This window comes from Cetorhinus maximus, chromosome 18 (genome assembly GCF_964194155.1).
Source record: "Cetorhinus maximus chromosome 18, sCetMax3.hap1.1, whole genome shotgun sequence".
NCBI lineage: Eukaryota > Metazoa > Chordata > Chondrichthyes > Lamniformes > Cetorhinidae > Cetorhinus > Cetorhinus maximus.
The window spans coordinates 72,080,591-72,103,030 of NC_135896.1; the positions used below are offsets into that span (position 1 = coordinate 72,080,591).

The 22,440-nt window shown below is 41.6% G+C and overlaps 1 protein-coding gene across 1 annotated transcript in view; it reads left to right on the forward strand.

Moving 5' to 3' along the window:
• The window catches only part of wdr21 (WD repeat domain 21), a 122,494-nt gene that overhangs the window by 65,325 nt on the left and 34,729 nt on the right, over positions 1 to 22,440 (forward strand). The window contains exons 9-10 of the mRNA XM_078563286.1: positions 8,696 to 8,745; positions 20,845 to 20,924. Of these exons, the coding sequence (XP_078419412.1) occupies positions 8,696 to 8,745; positions 20,845 to 20,924 (130 nt within the window). The remainder of the gene's footprint in view (positions 1 to 8,695; positions 8,746 to 20,844; positions 20,925 to 22,440) is intronic.

Genomic DNA, 22,440 nt, shown 5'->3' on the forward strand with positions numbered 1-22,440 from the left:
GCACAGTGCTTCCCACCAGACGTCACGCTGGGTGGGCCTTAATTGGCCCGCCCACATAAAATGGCGGCAGGGCCCGCTTCTCCGGCAGGGATCGTCTCCCTGCCCACCAGAGATTGGGTCGGGCCCGCCCGCCCGGCAGGCAGAAAATTCTGCCTTTGAAGTGGAAACATTTGTGTAGGGAAAGAGGAGGGGAGTAGAACAAATTGGTTAGGTCTTTCAAAGAGCAAACATATGCAAATGAGCTGAATGGCCTCCTTCCTTGCTGTGTCTTTAAATAAATGTAACTGATGCATCTTGTTTCAATGTGGTAGATAGTCCTCACCATAATATGTCAAGGTTTTCTCATAGGACAGACCTTTAATAGTGAGTTTTCTAAGGTTTGCATTTTTCTAAATGCTATCAAGCATTATTGGATCTTCACAAATCTGTCTAAGCTATTGTAAATATATTGAAGTGTTTGTGAGCATGGCAAAGATTTCTCAATTTCATAGCCAATTGATTTTAAGCAAAAACTAATCTGATTTATTTTGTGTCTTACATTGAAATGTCCTGCTAAATAAAACCTATTTAATGGTGAAAATAACATTAACCTTGAGAATATTAACTCTGTATAATATTCATGTGTGCAACACATTGTCCTTGAAGAATCACAATGCCAGATGACTCAGCGCAATAACAGCCAAAGTGTAACAGGTCCTGGCTGAAACATACCCCAGCAGTCATGGTGTATAATTCAATCATTCTGTCTCACTTTGATTTTTACTGTGTGATCTTGAGATGATCAAACACTGAGCTTCTGCCAAAACTGCATTTATTCCACACAATGTAGGCATATACTGTTAATGCCTGGTAAGGAACTTAGACAGGGAGGAGGAAGATCCAGTTCTCCTCGTTCATATTCATATTGGTACCAGTGACTAGGGAAATAACAGGTAGGCGGTTCTAATGAGAGTGCGCACCAAAAGATAGGAATGAAATTAAAAGATCTCGAGGGTAATAATTTCTGGATTATTACTCGAGCTTTGCACAAATTAGCATAGGGATAAGCAGATCAGGAAAACAAATACATAGTTGAAGGATTGGTATGGGAAAGAGGAGTTTAATCTCATGGAAAGCTGGGATGAGCTGCATTCGACCTGGGATGGGACCAAGGCCCAATCAAAAAGGATAAATAAGCTGTAGAATGGAGTTAAACCCATTAAAAGAGGGAGGATTCAAGTAGAAATAAATATAAAAGTGAAAATAGTTTAAAGATAAGAAAATGAGACTAAAATCCAGATCATCAATAGTGTTAAAGTTGATATAAATAATTCAGGTTCAGGAAATAATAAATAACTGATGAACGTACAAGATGAACAATGAAAACATTGAACGTGATAAGTTAAAATGTGAGACAAACAGCATCAGGGCACAGGGTAGCGTTGGTTGTCCAAATTGGAGTTCTATACTCTAATACACCTAGCGTAAAGAATAAAATAAGCAAACTAGAAGCAAAATTCAGCTTAACAGGTTTGTTGTAGCAGCCATTGCTGAGACCCAACTACAAGCTGGGTGTGATTGGGAAACAAAAATGCCAGGTCATAAGGTATTTAGAAAGGACTGGAAAATAGGAGGAAGAGTAACAATATTGCTAAGGACATTATTACAGCATTAGTAGGAAGAGAAATCAGTAAGGATAAGTAGCAATAGAAACACTGTCAATAGAGTTGAAGAACGCAAGACTTTAGGATTTGCCTGTAGACCTCCTGCTAATAACCCCTGAGAAATCTGTCAGGGTAGTGTCCAAGGCCCAACCATCTTCAGCTGCTTCATCAATCACCTTCCTGCCATCATAAGGTCAAAAGTGCTGGTGTTCACTGATGATTGTGCAATGTTCAGCACCCGTTCATAACTTCTCAGATACTGAAGCAGTTAATGCCAATATGCAGCAAGACCTGGACAACATTCAGGCTTGGGCTGATAAGTTGCAAGGAACATTCGTGCCACACAAGTGCCAGGCAATGACCATCTCCAACGAGAGAGAATCCAACCATCTCCCCTTGACATTCAATGGCATTAACATTGCTGAATCCCCCACTATCAATATCCTGGAGGTTACCATTAACCAGAAACTGAACTGGACCAGCCATATAAATACTGTAGCTACAAAAGCAGGTCAGAGGCTGGGAATTCTGTGGAGAGTAACTCGCTTCCTGCCTCCCCACAGCCTGTCTGCCATCTACAAGGCACAAATCAGGAGTATGATGGAATACTCTCCACTTACCTAGATGAGTGCAGCTCCATCAACACACAAGAAGCTCAACACCATCCAGGATAAAGCAGTCCACTTTACTGGCACCCCAACCACAACTTCCAACATCCACTCCCTCCACCACTGATGCACAGTGGTAGCAGTGTGTACCATCTACAAGATGCGCTGCAGAATCTCACCAAGGCCGCTTTGACAGCACCTTACAAACTTGTGACCTCTACCACCTAGATGGACAAGGGCAGCAGATGCATGGGAACACCACCATCTGCAAGTTCCCCTCCAAGTCACACATCATCCTGACTTGGAACTATATCGCTATTCCTTGACTGTCGCTGGGTCAAAATCCTGGAACTCCCTTCCTAATAGCACTGTGAGTGTACCAATACCATATGGTGAAGAAGGCAGTTCACCACCACCTTCTCAAGGACAATTGGGGATGGGCGATTAAAATGCTGGCCTAGCCGGCGGCACCCTCATGAAAGAATAAAAAAAACAAAAATTTGTATTTATATAGTGCCTTTAACATAAATCTCCCAAGGTGCCTCACAGGAGCTTTAAAATGCAAAATTTGACACCACCTAACTCCTTATACATGCTTTTACGCCATAATTCCTAATACCATTGGCTAACAAAAATCTACCAATCTCAGTTTTAAGATAAACAACTGATCTAGCATCAATTGCTGTTTGTGAAAGAGTTCCAAACTTCTTCCACCCTGTATGTGAAGAATTGTTTCCTAATTCCACTCCTAAAAGTTCTCACTCTAATTTTTTTGACTACATCCCCTAGTCCTGGACTCCCCAACCAGTGGAAATAGTTTTTCTCTATCTACCCTATTATTTCCCCTTTAATATCTTAAAAACATCAATCAAGCCACCCCTAAATTCCAGGCAATAAACCCCAGTTTGTTTCATCTCCCCCAGTAGCATAACCCTCAGAGTTCAGGTAATATTCCATTAAATCCACACTACACTCCCTCCGAGGTCAATATATCCTTGCTATGGTGCAGTGCACAGAACTCCTCACAGTATTCTAGGTGTGTTCTAACCAGGGCTTTGTGTAGTTGAAGCATAACTTTCTAACATTTTGTACTCTAGTCCTCCAGATACAAAGGCCAATATACAATGAGTCTTTTTCATTATTTTCTGCACCTATTCATGACATTTTAATGATTTATGTACCTGGATCCCCATGTCTCTTTGGACCTCCACTGTTTCTAGCTTTTCACCATTTAGAAAGTATCCTGTTCTGTTCTTTTTCGCTCTAAAAATATTCTCTCATTTTCCTACAATGAAATCCATATGCCCACTCACTTAATCCATCAATATCCCTTTATAATTTTATGCTTCCATCTACACTGCTCACTCATCTACAAATTTAGATATGTGGTCTTCTGTTCCATTATCTAAGTCGTTAATGAATGGTTGAGACCCCAACACAAATCCTTGCGGGGCACCACCAGTCCTGCCAGTCAGAGTACATGCCCATTATCCCTACTGTCTGTCTCCTGCCACTCAACCAAATTCCTAACCAGGACAATAATTTGCCTTCAATTCCATGAACTTCAAATTTGACTCTTATGGGGGACCTTATGAAATGTTTTCTGAAAGTCCAAATAAATAATGTCCTTAAATATTTCCCGTGTTCACTACTTTAATCAGCTCTTAAAAAAATCAATCAGATTTGTCATGCATGATCTACCTGTTAAGAATCCATGCTGACTGATCAGGTGAACATTTTCAAGATGGTCAGTTGCCCTATTCTTGATTATAAACTCTAGCAATTTCCCTGTCATCTTTCTTAAACAGCAGAGTGACATGCACAATTTTCCAATCTCAAGGAAAGGTTCCCAAATTGGCAGAATTTTGGAAGATTATAGTTAGGACATCTGCAATGTTCTCACCTGCTTTCTTTAAAATCCTAGGATGGAAATCATTTGGTCCTGGGGATTTATCACTCTTTAGTGCCATTAATTTATCCATTACTGTTTTCTTGTTTTCATTTTTGTTGAGTCCCTGTTCTTCATTAAATAATAGTTTCATTGGCATGTTTGGTATGCTGACCTCTTCCTCTACTGTAAAACTGATGCAAAGTAGTTATTCAGCATGTTCACCATTATCAGTTTTAAAATGGCTCACGTTGCTTCTAACCATCGTAACGTAATTATAAAAAACTTTGTGTTGATTTTCATATCCCTTCCAAGTTTACAAGGATGAGGATAAAGTACCAGAGATGTGAAGAAAAGTTCAAATAAAACAAGTAAACGAGTGACAAATAAACTGGATTTAATATAAGTAAAAGAACAACATAGCATTAGAAAAAATATTGAGACTAAAGATAAATAATTCTCCATCTCCATAATAGGGTATTGAAAAAAGTAGGTGAGAAAATTGGAGATGCTTTCGCTATGATTTTCCAAAGCTCTTGATTCAGGAATTGTTCCCTTTGATTAGAAAATTGTCAATTTTACTCCATTATTTATGAAGGCAGTAGAAAGAAACCATGAAATTATAGGTGTATTAATCTAATGTCAGTTGTGGCGAGCTTATTAGAATTGGTTATTGGGGACTGGGTGACTGAACACTGACAAATATGAATTGATCAGAGAAAACCAGCAGGGATTTGTACTTTGAGTCAAATTAACCTAATTGAATTCTCTGAGGATTAGCAGTTCAGGGTGTGTTTGTGGTTGTTATTTATATGGGTTTCCAGAAAGCATTTGATAAGGATCCACATAAGACACTGCTAACAAAAATGACAGCAAGTGGAATTTTAGCTCAAATTGGGAATTTGCTTGAAGGTAGGAGATAGTGAATAGTAATAAAGGATATATACTCAAGTTGGCAGGATGTGACTAGTGGTATGTCCCCTAGTCATCCATACTGGTGCCCAGCTTTTAGCTATATTCATAAATGTCTTGGATAATGGAATATTATTTAAGTCAACGCTAATGTAAGTAACACAGAAAATAGCGTAGTGCAGAAAGTCGCGAAGGGACATTAATAAGCTGAGTAAGATTTTATATATTTGATGAGATTGCATCTCATTCTCCTAAACTCAAGGGAATATAGGCCCGTTCTACTCGATCTCTCCTCATAAGACAACCCTCTCATATTCTTATGTTCTTAAGTATGATTGGCCAAGATGATTAAAAGATTTGATTGGAATTAAAAATACAATTTGTAAATTTGCAGATGACACTAAACTGGGGTGATAGTTAGTACTGAGGAGAACTGCAATAAATTACAAGAGGACATTGGTAAACTTGCAGAATGGGCAAATATTTGGCAAGTGAAGTTCAACACAGAGTAGTACATTTTGGTTGGAGAATGGCGGAGGGGGCACTTATTACTTGGAAGGTGAAGTTTAGGTGGGATAGAAGAACAAAAGGGATTTCAGAGTACAAATATGCCAGTCACTAAATGTAAGCCAAACAATTATTTCTAAAGGGCTAGAATGGAAAACTGGGAAGTTATGCTGAACCTGTATCAAACCTTCATTAGACCACATTTAAGAGCATGCATTTCTGGTTGCCATGTTATAAGAATGATGTAGAGACACTAGAGAGAATTTACAAGGATGATACCAGAAATGTCTGGGTAAACATGCCAGGAAAGCATTGACAGGCTGGGTTTCTTTTCCCTTGAAAAAAGAGGTGTGAGTGGTGACCTAATAGAGCTCTTTAAAATTATGAAAGGTTTTGATAGAGTGCATACAGAGAGAATGCTTCCCCTTGTGGGGAAGAGCATAACTGGAGGCCATCAATATAAGACAGTTACCAAGAAATCCAAGAGGAGATTCCAAAGAAACTTCTTTACCTAAAAAGAGTGGTGGGAATGTGGAACTCACTACTGCAGGGATTAGTTGAGGCAAATAGTATAGATTCATTTAAGAGGAAGCTAGACATGCATATGAAGGAGAAGGGATTAAACAGTTATGATGATAGGTTTAGATGAGAAAAGATGGGAAGAGGCTCAAGTGGAGCATAAAGACTTGCAGGGACTGATTGGACCAAATGGCCTGTTTCTATGCCATACATCCTATGTATTCAGATCTGCCAGCATCTATGGGGAGAGGAATAGGGTTAATATTTCAGGTCTGTGACCTTTCATCGGATGAAAAGGTCACAGACCTGAAACATTAACTCTGTTCTCTCTCCACAGATATTGCCAGACCTGCAGAAGTTGCAGCATTTTCTGTTTTTATTTCCGATTTCCAGCATCTGCAGTATTTTGTTTTTGACATAAAATTAGAACTAGGCCGTTCAGAGGTAATGTCAAGAAGAACTACTTAAAACAAAAGGTGGTGGAAATCTGAAATTCTTCCCCCTTGAAATGTTGTTGATGTTGGGGTCAATTGAAAATATCAAAATTGAGATTGATAGATGATTGTTTAGGAAGGAAACTAAGGGTTACAGAATGAAAGGCACCCTTCCATTGGCTATCATTTTACATTGTCTTGATACAAGATTTTTTTGTTCACTTTCACGTTTTCTGCTGATCTTTTCATATACTGTCTTCCCCTTTTGTTTCCTTTTTTAACCTCTGTACTTTGTGTTTTGTTTTAATGTGTACTATATATTGAGCCTAATGTCAAAAACTTTTATTTTCATTTTAATCTCGACTTCTTTGGTTATCCAGGGAGCTGCATCTTTAGATATCCTTCATTTCTCCCTCATAAGAATGTATTTAATCTCGACTTGAACTATCTCCTGTCCTTCCTTTGCTCATCTACCAACCCTTGATTCCAATCTACCTTATTCAGAACTCTTTCAAATTCACTAAAATTCACCTTCTTCCAATTGAATATCTTCACCTTTAATTGTTCCTTTTCATTTTTGTAATTAGTTTAAAGCTAATATTGTGCTCACTATTTCCCAAACATGCTCTCTGAAACATGCTCCACTTGTCCCACTTCATTCCACTGATCAAGGAAGTTCTTCTGTACACATTTTAGGAGTTCCTCCCAATCCATGTTGTTTACACATTTTCCTCAGTCTGTACTAGGATAATTGAAGTCCACAGTGATCATTGGGACTTGCCCACTTCTGTGGCACAAAATAACCTCCCATTATCTCTACAATCCCCCCTCTGCCTTACCACTAGAAACATAGAGAAGACCATTCAGTTCCCTCGATCCTGTTCTGTCATTTAGTTAAATTGTGGCTAAACTGCCTAGCGACCCACCTTGCTTCCATTACCCTTAATACCCTTACTTTACCTAATAAAAATCTATCAACACAAAAGCAAGACATGGCAGATTTTAGAAATTAAATACAGGAAATGCTGGAAATATTGAGCAGGCCAAGTTGCATTTGGGAAGAAAAACCGAGTTAGTGTTTCAGGTTAATGCCCTTTCATCAGAACTGAAAAAATCTATCTCTTATTTTTAAAATGTTCAATTGACTCCCAGCTTCAACAGCTTATTGGAAGAAAGTTCCAGATCACCGCTACCCTTTGTGTGAGAAGTGCTTCCATACATCACTCCTGAATGACCAAGACCTATTTTAAGGTTATGCCTCTTGTCCTAGATGCCCCTCAAGAGGAAATAGTTTCTCTTTATCAATCACCATAAACACCTAACACATCCTCATAATTTAATCCTTGTAGTCCTGGCATCATTCTGGCTGAGTTGTGGTGCTCAGAGATTAATGCAGTGCTATAGATGGAGTCTACACAGCTCTGTGCTGCTGTAACATCACTTCCACCCCTTTGTATTCTAGCCTCCTTGCGATGAAGGGTAACATTCCCTTAACATTTTAAATTATTTTTTGTAGGTGTCCACTAATATTTAGTGATTAACCTCAATTCCTGCCAGTTTTTTCAATCAATTTTTAACTCCTTCGCAACCATCTGCTTATTGCATTACCTACTTGGAAAAATGGCTCTCACTTCCTTCATCTATGTCATTAATAACACAAGACATTATGATCCCAGTCAATTTCTGGTAGGTTGAAATCTCAACTCCGATAGTTGGTCCCTCACTATCCAGCTTTCTTTACATCCTACAGTTTCAGATTAAAGCTGTCACCCTGGCTTGGGGTTCTACAGTTTACCCCAGTCACTTCTGTTACCATCTAGAGAGGAACTAAACCGTGACCATCCTGGAAAAGGGAGGGTAGGCACTGGGTTTGATCATTTGAATTATGATAAAGAATAATGCGCCAAGGTCTCAGTCATAGAAAACGCAGTTTATATAGGATGGTTTTATAATATTAAGTAATTGCTGATCTTCTCCCAAACAGTAGCATAGGTGGGTTGACACTTACGTGGATGATCCAACACATTTAGTGGATAACAAAAAAAAATTTGTGACAAGTGTTCTGAGTATTCCATTACAGCTGTTCCTAGATAATAAATGGAGTGTTAAACTTCTAACCCATGTTAGGGAGGCTATCTAACAAACTAATTGAAATGTTTTTAATTTGCTATTTTTAATTTTCAGGGGACCTCAATTTGCTGGGCATCTCTGTCTGGCCGTGATTCTCATGTCTTGTATCCTTTAAAATATTTTAGGATGGGTAATGCATTTTGATTTGATGCACAGAATTTTCCGATATGGTCTCCTTTGATGGTTGTGACATAATTGATCTGAAACACCAACTGAGTTCTGTGTTAACTCTGGCTGTTTTGTTATTTCTGTGAGAGTCCAAGTTTGTTTATGCAGCAGGCAAGTCTTTGCACAACAATTTATTTTTTTAAATGTTGCTCTTTGTTTTAAGAAGGTAATATTTAAAATTATTGGGTGTTGAACTTAAACTTAGTAACATAGGAAGAGGACTAGGTCAGTCAGCCCCTCAGGCCTATTCGTATGTAGCTTCCTGTGCAACTTGCTTTGTCTTCTAGCATTTTTATTTATTAATGGAAGTTGCATATCCAAGTTTGCAGTTGACACTGAGTCATACAGTCATCATTCTTAAGTGTGGCAAAAACGTTGATGCCAATATGCAGAGCCGGGGAACACTGCTAGTCAGATACCCCCAAACCCTTTATCCCTAATTTCTCCCAGGTAATTATTTACTTGTATCACAAAATTACCTCTGATTCCAAGCACTTTCATTTTTGCAATAATCCTCTGTCCGGAGGCTTCTGGAAGTTCATCTAGACAACATCCACAGACACTACTCCATCCACATGTTAGTGACCTCAGAACGTTTAACTCAATGGTTAGACATGACCTCTTCACAACAAATCCACTTGTGAAATTTAATTTTGCAAATTATTGTGGCTGCTCTTTGAGATGGACTTGTTTTAATCCTAGTGGGCAAGTCTTTAGCCAACATTTTTCCCCCCATCGGGGGGGAAGTGCGGGAGTGGGTGCAGGCGGGCGGCACTCCAATCGGCGCCCCCAGTTGGGAGCTATGCGCTCCCTGTGCGGGCGGGGGGAGGGATTCCCTCAGGTGGGAGTGCGCTCTTTCATGCATGCACACGATAGAGCGCACAGATCTCCCTGAGGCAAAGTGCTGCCTCAAGGAGATCAGCTCAGATGTAAAAGTTGAATTTCAAGTAATAAAAAAATTTCCTTGCCATATCCCCTCATGTGACACTGTCACATGAGTTGGGACATGTCCATAATTTTATTGAAACATTTGTTAAAATTTAAAAAACCCTCATGAAACCTCATCCCGCCTGTAGATGAGGTTTCATGCTTTTTCTGAGGCCCGCCTGGCTCCCAGCCTGCCCGCCAACCTTAATGTTAGACGGGCGAGTCCATCAATCAGGTTAATTAATTTTTTAATGGCCTTAATAGGCCGTTGACAGTTCGGCAGGCGCGCAACTGATCCAGCTGCGCGCCACCGAACTGAAAATCTAAATGACGCGGGGCGACGTCGGGACACACGCCTGACGTATCCCCGCGTCATTTTACGCATCGGCGAGCGGGCCCTGCCCCTGCTCCTGCTCGCCAACCGGAAAAACCTGCCCTTTGTACTTAATTTCATGTGCCAGTTTTATGTACTTTCAAGCACATCACATTTCCATATTATTACCTGCCTTTAATGTGAATTAATATCAATGTTCAATGCTAACATTAAGTTTTTTTTAATAAATGCATTGAATTATGGGGAGAATTTTTAGCTCTGGCAGACGTGCGCCAGACCCGACTGAGCATGAAATGACGCACGTTGACATCGGCCAAGTGTGCCGACATCAACGCGTTGTCGCATGATAGTTCAGTCAGCGGGTGCACGCCGGAGCTGACAGCGCGCCCACCAACAATTAGAAGGCCATTTAGTAATCAATTGTCCTAAATTTTTCACTGCCTGTTCAACCTAATGGTTGACGGGCAAGCGAAAAGGCCAAGCGGCCTTTGCATTTTTTTGGAAACCTCATCCAAGGGCAGGATGAGATTTCCAAAAGCAAATACAAATGAAATAAAAACTTTAATTTTTAATTAAAAACATGTCCCTGCTCATGCGACAGAGTCACATGAGGAGACATGTTTTATTAAATTTTTCTGATGTTTAAGAATTTTTTCAATATTTTCTACATCTCTCTGACGTAGCTCCGTGCCTCAGGGAGATTATTCAGTGCTCTTTCGCACGCATGCGCGAGGTGCGTGTTAGGCCTGCTCACCCTCCTCCCCCTGCCTGCACAGGCAGCACTCAATGCTGCCACTCGTGTATCACGCTAGGCGGGCCTTAATTGGCCCACCAGCGTGAAATCGCGGCGTGTTGTAGATCACAGTGCGCTGTCGATCGTGGGCAGCGGTCGGCTTCCCGACCAATCGCGCGTGCCAAGGGCAAAATTCTGCCCTATGTGTAGGGCAGCAAACTACTCTGTAATCTCATCTACTCATGCATTCTTGTTGATAGAAAATGATAGGTCAAGAGGCTCAGGAAATTGCATTGTTCCCTCCAGCACATTGAATTTTGCAAATTTTAAATATGAGGGAGAAAGCACCTATGCAGAAGTGTACTATATATTGAGATAACCCAACAAAATAATGCCCGTTAAAAATAAGATTTACAAGTCTTTCCCTTGACTTTGTACTGCCTGTTTGCAAAACTGTCCATATACGTGGTCCTGGCGTTCTTAATGTGCCTTGTTTTCCAAAGCTATTGTCAGACAGCTGCCTTGACACACATTACTTTTTCCTTTTAGTTTGGCTGGATTTGGTTATTCTTTAAAACATGGTAACGTGTGTCGCATTAAATCTACTACGCGATGTATTGCGACCTTGGATTAACTTGCCAAGGTCATAGCAGACCTGCTGTTTCTGCAGGAGTGTGCGATACCACACCTCAGCTCCTACAGGCAATGGTCATAATGGTGGTCCCATGGGCCATTGATCTGGTCAGGAGGAAACGACTCACGTTCCTCCGGCCTGGGTATTCTGACGTGGGGAGGCAACTTCACCATCTCCGAGGTTAAGGAGGTGGTTGGCAGGCGCCTCCTTGCAACAGATGTATTATGCAAGAATGCTCTGCTCCGGCTCATTAATGTGTATGCCCCGGCTCAAAGCAGCTGGTGATCCTTCAGCAGCTCCCATTGCTGCTGGTGACTTCCAGGCCGGTCATTCTGGGCGGTGACTTCAACTGCATCATCATTGCAGCTGGACGATCCAGCAGTGCCGACAGCAGACGGAACTCCAAGCCCAGACTCCTGATGGAAACAGTAAAGGATGCCGAGCTGCATTACATCTTCAGCACTCCTGATGGAAACAGTAAAGGATGCCGAGCTGCATTACATCTTCAGCAACCCTGCAGATGGAGCACAGCGTAAGTACACCTGGTTGCATCCAGACGGGTCCAGCCGTTCAAGGATAGACTTCCTGTTTGTGTCCTGAACGATCACAGTCAGATCCAACAACGTCAAGCTGATGTTCTTCTTCGGCCACTGCCTCCTACAGGTCAACTGTCACTTACAGGAAGACCAGAGGGTTGGCAGGGGGACATGGAAGCTGAATGTGCAACTGCTAACCCCAGAGAACATTGAGGAACTCGAGAGGGATTACAAAGATTGGAGAATCATGAAACCCCTCTTTGAGTCCCTGACACGCTGGTGGGAAGCAATCAAGGAGAACATCAAGAAGTTTTTCATCGTCAAAGGTGTCCAGAAAGCTAGAAAGGAACAGAGGGAAATATCCCGACTCCAGAAAACTATGCAGAACCTGCTCCGGCTGCAGTCAATGGGGGCCGAGGTCAAGGCCGAACTCCAAGAGGTGAAGAGCCAGCAAGCCTTGCTCTTTGCCTCGGAGGCCTCCACGATCATCTTCCAGTCCAGAGTTCGCTCCATGGAGCAGGATGAGACGTATTCATGTTTTTTCTTCCAATAGGTACAGAGAGAGAGCTCTGTGATCAGCAGCCTGAAGGAAGATGACGGCTCAGTAAAGTCATCGCAATCTGATATTTTGAGGATCAGCAAATCCTTTTATGCTGGACCGTATGACATGAAGCCCATAGAAAGCACGGCCTCCCAGGCCTCCTTCCTGTCCTCTATCACGGAGGTCTTAGATGACAGCACACGGGAGAGTCTGGACAAACCGCTAACTCCTGACGAACTGACTAAGGCCCTTGAGTCGTTCAAGAAAAGTAAAACTCCCGGAAGCAATGGCTTACCAGCTGAGTTGTACTCGGCTCTTGTGGAACTGGATCGGCCCAGACCTGCTAGAGGTGTTTGAGAGTATGCCCCTGGCTGGCAGCATGTCAGAATCCATGAGGAAAGGCATCATCGCCCTCATCTACAAGCGGAAGGGGGAAAGGGAGGTAATTAGAAATTGGCGACCCATCTCACTGTTGAATGTGGACTATTAGATTCTGTCCAAGGTCATCGCCAATCGGGTCAGGTCTGCTCTGGAGTTGGTGATCCACGCTGACCAGACCTGCGCTGTACCCGGCGGGAAGATCTCTGACAGCCTCACACTACTCAGGAATACGATTGCCTATGTATGGGACAGGGGTGTGGACACCTGCCTCATCAGCCTGGACCAGGAGGAGGCCTTTGACAGAGTATCGCACACCTACATGGTGGATGTGCTCTCCAAAATGGTGTTTGGGGAGGGAATCTGCAACTGGATCCAACTGCTCTACTCAAACATCTGTAGCGCAGTTTCAATCAATGGGTGAGAATCAGAAACCTTTCCAATCTGGAGTCAGGCAGGGCTGCCCTCTCTCCCATGTCCTGGTTGTGTGTTGCATAGAACCCTTTGCTGAGTCCATCAGGAAGGAACCGGGCATAAGAGGAGTGGCGATCCCAGGCAGTGTAGGCACTCGGGTCAAAGCCTCCCTGCATATGTCGCCATCTTCTGTTCAGTTCCACTGTTGGTGCGAAGACTGATGAGCATCTGTTACCATTCGAACTGGCCTCAGGAGCCAAGGTAAATCGTGGCAAGAGCGAGGCCATGCTCTTTGGGAACTGGGCTAACAGATCCTTTATCCCCTTCAGCATCAGGTCAGACTGCCTGAAGGTGTTGGGAATATGGTTCGCAGGGACCAGGGCATGCGTTAGAAACTGGAAGGAGCGAATGGCCATGGTGAAAATAAATCTGGGCATGTGGGAGCGACGCTCTCTCTCCATTGCGGGTAAGAACCTGGTCATCAGGTGTGAGGCACTCTTGGTGTTGCTGTATGTGGCGGAGGTCTGGCCCATTCCTCACTCCTGTGCTATGGCAATCACCCGAGCCATCTTTCGCTTTATCTGGAGGTCGAAAATGGATCGTGTTTACAGGGACACGATGTACAAGCCTCTAGATAAAGGAGGAAAAAACATGCCCAACATCACCCTCATCCTGATGGCCACCTTTGTGTGTGGCTGCATCAAGCTGTGCATAGACCGTTGGTACACAAACACCAAGTGTCACTACGTGCTGAGGTTCTACCTGTCCCCAGCGTTGCGAAAGATGGGTCTGGCCACGCTGCCGTGGAACACTCAAAGTAGTTGCACCGTGCCATACCACCTGTCCCTCGTGGAAAAATTTATGCAGAGAAACACCTTTGACCACAAGTTCATCAGGCAGTGGTCGGCACGTAACGTCCTACAGGCGCTGCAGGAAAAGGAGATGGTGGATCAAGTCGGATGGTTACCCGAGCAGACTGTCAAAGTCACTTGGCAGAATGCCTCATTGCTAGAACTTTCCAACAAGCACCAAGACATAGCTTGACTGGTGGTGAGAAAGGCCCTCCCCATCAGATCCTTCCTACACACCAGGAGTCTCACCCCCTCTGCACGCTGCCCTCGAGGTGGCTGTGGTGGGGAAGAGACCGTTGTTCACCTCCTTGTGGAATGCACCTTTGCTAAGGAGGTCTGGAAAAAGATGCAGTGGTTTTTGTCGAGGTTCATTCTGAGCAGTTCTGTGACGCAGGACTCTGTGCTCTACGGGCTGTTCCCGGGGGGCGACACCGAGACAAACATCAGCTGCAGCTTGAGGATCATCAGCTCGGTGAAAGACGCTCTTTGGTCTGCCCGAAACTCGTTGGTCTTCCAGTGCAAAGAGTTGTCCCCGACCGAGTGTTGCAGACTGGCACATTCCAAGGTCCAGGACTACATGCTGAGGGATGCACTAAAGTTTGGGGCAGCCATCGCAAAGTTGCAATGGGGAAGGGTCATGTCTAAGACTTTTTTGCCATAGTGCACCGAGGGGCTGGGAATTGATTACACCCCTTGGGCTGTATGACTCACATTGAATGTATGCAGTGAATACTACATGTATCACAATTGTATTGAAGCACCTCAGAGTGCAACATGATCTATGTTGATAACTTGAATACCATTGCACTGGCTGACTGCCTGTAATGAACATGTTGAAATGTCTGTAATGTTCATTGATCATGAGGTGCTTCAATACAATCAATGTGGAAAACTGGAATATGATTGCACTTTTTGTGATGGCCATTTTGAAATTTTGTAGTGTTCTTTCAGCTATTTTATGAATAAAGTATATTTTTCCAAAACAAAAAGTTTTAAATCATAGAATCCGCTACTAGAATAAGTACTTCAATTAATTATACTAAAGTATACCTGTGTGTTTACTTTTTTTTAATATACTGTATAGGTCAGTCCTGTCAGGTAGTTAATCATTTAGAGGTTGGTGATTGACTGTAAGCAACTTGAATGACACATCTAATCTTGAAGCTGTTTGTAGAGATGGACTTATTTATTTTTTGTACAGACCTACATATATCAATACTGAAGAAGGTAAGCTGAAATACATACACTTGAATAACGAGTTAAGAAGAGAAACAGAAAAGCACAAGAACAATGCTTAAAAGAACAGTGTGATATACACGAAGAATTGGATGACTGGGAAGGGTACTCATTATGTATACAAAAGCAAAGGTGGCACTCGCATAAAGGACTGAAAACAACAGTAGTAGACAACGAACCCAAGTGAAATAAGAAAAAGATGGAAGGAGCATATTGAAGAACCATATGCCAAAAATGACAAACCTGAAATGATTGAACTCAAAGAGAATAATTTTGACATCGATTTAATTGGACCAGGAATGCTGGGGCGTGAGATAAGAGCAGTAATCAATGAGATAAAAACTGGAAGAGTGACTGTAATTGATGAAATATGAACATAGTTGATTAAAAACACGAGAAAGAACATAACATCAATGTTTACTAAGCTGTGCAGATATTTGCTGATCAAGAGAATGGCCAGGGAACTTCATGCAGACGACAGTGATTATCCTAAGAAAGAAGCCAAAGGCTTTGCTCTGACTTTCATACAATTAGTCTGATTGTTCATGCATTGAAGATTGTGTTGAGAATTCTGACGAAGAGAGGGTTGGAAGGTGCAGAACTACATTGGAGATGATCAGTTTGGATTCCGGGCTGGAAGGGGAATGAGAGAAGCAATCGGCATTATAAAATTAATGAGTGAACGCAGTTTAGAGTTTGGACAGGAAGTATATGGTTGTTTTGTAGATTTTGAAAAAATATTTGATCGGGTTGGCTGGATTAAGCTCTTGACAGTGCTGAAAGACATTGGAAAGACTGGGGAGATAGACGATTCATAAGAAGCTTCTACGTGGGACAAACATCAACAATGAGAGAACCATTTATAATTGGAAGAGGAGTTCGACAAGGGCGATGTTTATCACCAATCCTATGCAGAAGCAATGATTAAAGAAGCATTTGAAGACACAGAATCTGGCGTTAAGATTGTTGGGGGGGTGGTGGGTGCGAATGATAACATCAGTTAGATTTGCAAATGATAAAGCATTTGTAGCAAGCACAGAAGGATAACAACAATGATCGGTAAAACCAAAGTGATGCTTATCTCAAAATCATCCACAAATATTCATAGAAGGAAAAGAAATAGAACAGGTGCAAGAATGCAATTATTTAGGAGGCATAATAGACCATAAGACTCTTCCACAAGGGGAAACAACCTCTCAGCATCTACCCTGTCAAGCCCGCTCAGAGTCTTATATGTTTCAATAAGGTTGTCTCTCATTCTTCTAAACTCCAATGAGTACAGGTCCAACCTACTCAACCTCCCCTCATAAGAAAATTCCTGCATACCCGGGATCAACTCAGTGAACCTTCTCTGGACTGCCTCCAATGCCAGTATATCTTTCCTTAGATAAGGGGACCAAAACTGTTCATATTATTCTAGGTGTGATCCAACTAGTGCCTTGTATAGTTTTAGCAAGACTTCCCTATTTTTATACTCCATTCCCTTTGAAATAAAGGCCAACATTCCATTTTACTTCCCAATTACCTGCTAAACTGGTGTGCTAGCTGCTTGTGATTCATAAACAATGACCCCCAAATCCCTTTGTTCTGCAGCTTTCTGCAGTCTTTCTCCACTTAAATAATATTCAGCTCCTCTATTCTTCTTGCCAAAGTGCATAACCTCACATTTTCCCACATTATATTCCATCTGCCAAGTTTTTGCCCACTTAACTTAACCTGTCTATAACCCTCTGTTGACTCTTTGTGTCATCCTCACCACTTGCCTTCCCACCTATTTTTGTGCCATCCGCAAACTTGGCCATAGTACATTCACTTCCCAGTCATTCAAGCCATTAATATATGTTGTAAATAATTGTGGCCCCAGCACTGATCCCTGTGGCACTCCACTAATTAGCCAATCCTCTATCCATGCTAATATACTACCCCCAACACCATGGGCTCTTATCTTATTAAGTAGCCTTATGTGTGGTACCTTGTTGAATGCCTTTTAGAAATTGAAATATATTGCATCTACTGGTTCCCCTTTATCTATCCTGCTTGATACCTCCTCAAAGAATTCTAATAAATTTGTCAGGCATGAAGGAGCCTTGGTGAGTTGCTGCAGTGCATCTTATAGATAGTACACACTACTGCCACTGCACTTCAGTGCTGGAGGGAATGGATGTTGAAGGTGGTGATGAGATGCCACTCAAGGGGGCTGCTTTGTCCTGGATGGTATCAAGTTTCTTGAATATCATTGAAGCTGCACTCATCCAGGTAATTGGAAAGTATTCCATCACACTCCTGACTTTGCCTTGTAGACGATGGACATACTTTGGGAAGGCAGGAGGTGAGTTACTCTCTGTAGAATTCCCAGCCTCTGATCTGCTCTTGTAGCCACAGTATTTATATGGCTGTTCCAGTTCAGTTCCTGGTCAATGGTAAGCCCCCAGGATGTCAATAGTGGGGGATTCAGCAATTGTAACGCCATTGAATGTCAAGGGGAGATGGTTGAGTTTTTCTCTTGTTGGAGATGGGCACTGCCTGGCACTTGTGTTGATGTGGTGTGGATGTTACTTGCCACTTATCAGCCCAAACCTGAAGTTTGTCCAGGTCTTGCTGCATATGAGCATGGACTGCTTCAGTATCGGAGGAATCGCAAATGGTGCAACACATTGTGCAATAATCAGCGAAGATCCCCACATCCGCATTTCTGACCTTTATGATGGAGGGAAGGTCATTGATGAAGCAGCTGAAGATACTTGGGCCTAGGACACTACCCTGAGGAACTCCTACAGTGATGCCCCGGGACTGAGATGTTTGTCTGCCAACAATCACAACCATCTTCCTTTGTGCTAGGTATGACTCCAACTGGTGGAGAATTTTCACCCCTGATTCCCATTGACTCCAGTTTTGCTAGAGCACCTTGGTGCTACAATTCAGTCAAATGTTGCCTTAATGTCAAAAGCAGTCACTCTTGTTTCAGCTCTTTTGTCCATGTTTGGACCAAGGTTGTAATGAGGTCAGGAGCTGAATTGCCTTGACAGAACCCAAACAGAGCATCAGTGAGCAGGTTATTACTGAGTAAGTGCCGCTTGATAGCACTGTTGACAACCCCTTCCATCAGCTGGCATTAGGATCCTGGGAATTAATTTGCAAGCCCATCCTCTTGGTCATTGAAGTGGTGAGGTGTGAAAGGTTCCATGAAGGAGAAAATCTCTACTACCCTTTTCTTCCCCCTTTATATGCAAAGCAAAAGAAACCACAAAGAATATTCTGCATTTATTAACCAAGTTTCTGAATTAATTGTGAAGGATCTGTTTTTGGAAGAAATGAAGGACATTGAATTTTGGACATTCTTCCTTCTGAGTTCTTTTTAAAAGTTTGCAATATTAATTCTGGGCTGTGATTATGCCATTCTTCCAGAAACCACAGGCCAAGATAGATGTTTGACAGGGAATACCTGTTGAAAGAAGAGATACTTTATATACCTAAGTTAACAAAGAGGTACTGTTGCCAGGCTAAAGACTTTTGCTGATTGGTTAAAAACACCTGGCCCAAGAGAAGTATTCTTTGAACATCTTAGTCTTTAAAATCTCAATCAGAGAGTGAGTGTGTGTTGGTGTGCCTTAGAAGCAAGCTACAAGGGAAAGACTCTTTTCCTCTCTCTGCCACCTGTGTGTTATTAGTGGTCTAGAGGAGTTAAACCTTCCTCAGAAACGTCTCATCGGAATAACTCATCTGTTTTTTTGGAAGTCTGCAAAGTTGCGCTAAGTAAGAAGTCACCAAGGACAGTTTCACCAAAAAATCTGTCAGACCTATTGTGACCGTTTGTTTTGCCCTGTTTTGTGTTTATGAGCGAGTGTATAGGGGTTCGAATATGTTTTTTAGAAAAGGGGAATATCATTACATTTCTAATCTATAACCTGTATGTTAACCAGTTTATTAAATTGTTTTTAAAAAGTAGTTTGTTTTTTTATAGTCAATTTTTTTGCGTTTACTGAAGGAAGCCTGGTTAGAGTCTTTTTATTTTGGGAATAACAGTATCAAAGGGTAACAATTAGCCAGTTTTGTAGGTGAATTAAACATTTAAACTTGTTATGACCTGTGGAGAAATGGGGCTAGAATTAACTGCAAGTTCCTCCCACCTACCAATGCATCCCCTATCTCTGTAGCAGCTACTTTTAATAACGTAGGATGCAACCCATCAGGTCCAGGGGACTTATCGACCTTTAGCCCCATTAGTGCCCCTAGTACTTTTTCTCTAGTGATAGTTATTGTATTTATTTCCTCCCCCCTTTTTGCCCCTTGATTATTTAGTATTTTTGGAATGCTTTTAGTGTCTTCTACCATGAAGACTGATGCAAAGTATTTATTCAACTCCTCTGTCATTTCCAGGTTCCCCATTATTATTTCCCCAGCCTCATTCTCTAAGGGGCCTATGTTCACTTTGCCCTTTCTCTTCCTTTTTATATATTTAAAGAAGCTCTTACTGTCTGTTTTTATATTACTTGTTAGTTTACCCTCAAAGTTTATTTTCTCCCTCTTTATTTATTTTTTGGTCATTTTTGTTGGTTTTTAAAACTTTCCTAATCCTCTGGTTTACCATTTAATCTTTGCCACATTGTATGTTTTTTCTTTCAATTTGATACTATCCTTAACTTCCTTGGTTAACCATGGTTGGTTTGACCATTTCCTAGAATCCTTCTTCCTCACTGGGATTTATCTTTGTTGTGAGTCATGAACTATTTTCTTAAACATCTGCCTTTGTTCATCAACCGTCTTTTCTGCTAAACTCCTTTCCCAGTCCACTCCAGCCAACTTTGCCCTCATTCCTTTGTAATTACCCTTATTTAAGTTTAGCACAGTTGTTTCCGACCCATGTTTCTCATTCTCAAACTGAATGCTAAATTCTGCCATGTCATGGTCACTGTTTCCATGGGGATCTGCAGGTAGAAGGTACAGCAACGAAATAAGAAGAAGATAGCAATGGGAAAGCCTAAATTTTGTAAGAAGAGACAGTTACTACAGAAAACTGAATAAACAACTCAAGGAGCAACTTGTAAAGAACTTGATTTGGAGTGTTGTTTTGTATGGATGCGAGACATGGACCTTTTGGAAAGAGCTAAATTGTTTTGAAATGTGGGTTTGGAGGAGAATGGAAAGGATCAGCTAGACAGAAAAAGTAACAAATGATGAAGTGCTGAGGAGAGTGAACAAACAAAGAAATTTGCTGAACATAATTGGGAAAAAGCAGGGAGACTGGGCAGGGCATATTTTAAGAGGTGACTATCTGTAGATCTTTCTCCAAAGAAGAATGTAGAATGAGGGGCAGAATAAAGAGTGTTGTGGTGACTGACAAATTGAGAATTACCAGTACATATTTTCTATTGGGTAACAATCTCCCATAGAACTTTTTGTTATAAATTAAATGATTTGCTTGGTAATTTTCCTTAAACTGTACCATTCCAGGCTTTGCCTTTCAGGCCATGCAGACATCCCGGGATGTATAAGCCTACTTCCAGCTTCAATCTTTCGTAATTCAAACTCTGGTAAGGATTATTTCCATACATTTACCTACTGAGAACATTATAAGCTTTTATTTTTTTCAAGAACTATTTTTCTCTTCAACTGTTTTCTCCTTGTTTTATTATTTTATGTGCTGCACACTGCCTGGTGAAGAAGGTAGGTGAGAAGGTAGGCAAGAAGCCTGGTAACCAGTGAAACCAGAGTCTTGCTGTAATTTGGTGCCTTTCCCTGAAGGCATGTTTTTTTAAAACATTCAAATTCACCATTTTAACAGTCTGAAAAATTATTTCATGGCATTGGATAGAGATGTCTCTACAAAATTCTGATTGAAGCCTATTATCATTTGACTGGACTCAGCTCTCCAATCAGATCTGAGGTTTTCCCGTCAGCTTGTAAAGCCCTAATTTGCCATTGAGATTTCCAGCCAGATACTGAAGTACCAATAAAAACTAGCTGTGAATTGGCATATTTGAATGGAAAGAATTCACAGAGTCGTGCAGCATGTGTTTTCACAGCTTATTAGTGAGCTGAGTACATGTGTGTGCAATACAGTATATATAAAATATAATGCCCACAGGAGGTAGTGATATCAGTGTGGTGAAATGTGCCAGGACAGGAGCTAGGGAGAGACTTAATCCAACCTGATGGCCACTTTAATGAGACAGAAAGAACCTGCTTTCAAGGAAACTTTTATATGATGTGGAAGAAAATCAATATTAATGAACAACAGGCAACCTGCACTAACATAATTTCTTGCATAGGTACAAACTGGAAAAAAAAATCTGTTTGATGCTGGAATGTTCGTTAATACAAATGCAGTAGTTTGAGTTGTTTTCTGGTGTTCATAAATTCTAATTGTGCTGACAATCGCAGGAAGGTGTTGATAAACCTTGAGAGGAAAGGTTGCAGGTGATTGTTGGAACACAGAAATTAGTAGACATCTTCTAAAGTTATCCGCTTTTTGGCAGGCTGTCTTTGACAAAGAGCTTGTTTCCCTGGGCACTTTCCATTGGACTGATGCTTGCAGAAACTAGTGGTTGACAGATCATGGGCCTGCAGTTTCTGATTTTCCAGCCTTTTAAATGAATGGAAGGAAGATCAGGCAGTGTGAACCTGCCATCTCCTGACCTGCACTCCCTTGCAAGTGCTGCTCCAAACCAGAAGCATCTGATAAGACTGCCTGAGTCTTTAATTTTTATGTTGATCATTGCAAACTCCTCCAAATAGCATTCTGTATTGGGGAAAGTTTCTTCGGGAGGGCAAATTGTTATTGAAGTTCACTGATTTTATTTCTCTGAGCTTTTCCTTTTTTTGGTCTTGACCAAATTATTCCTAGCTAATGGAGTTTTAACCCGTCTTTCAGTCCAGGAGAGTCTGCAAGAACAAATAATCTACTGAAAGTCCTTAAATTTATTTCTTAAAACAAGTAATTTTTCTACCAAGAGTTTATAATTTAAGAAGAACACTTAACGGACAATTGGAACTACCTATCCTTCTTTTGAACTCCAAGAAACCCAATATGGAGACTGCAATTTTTTT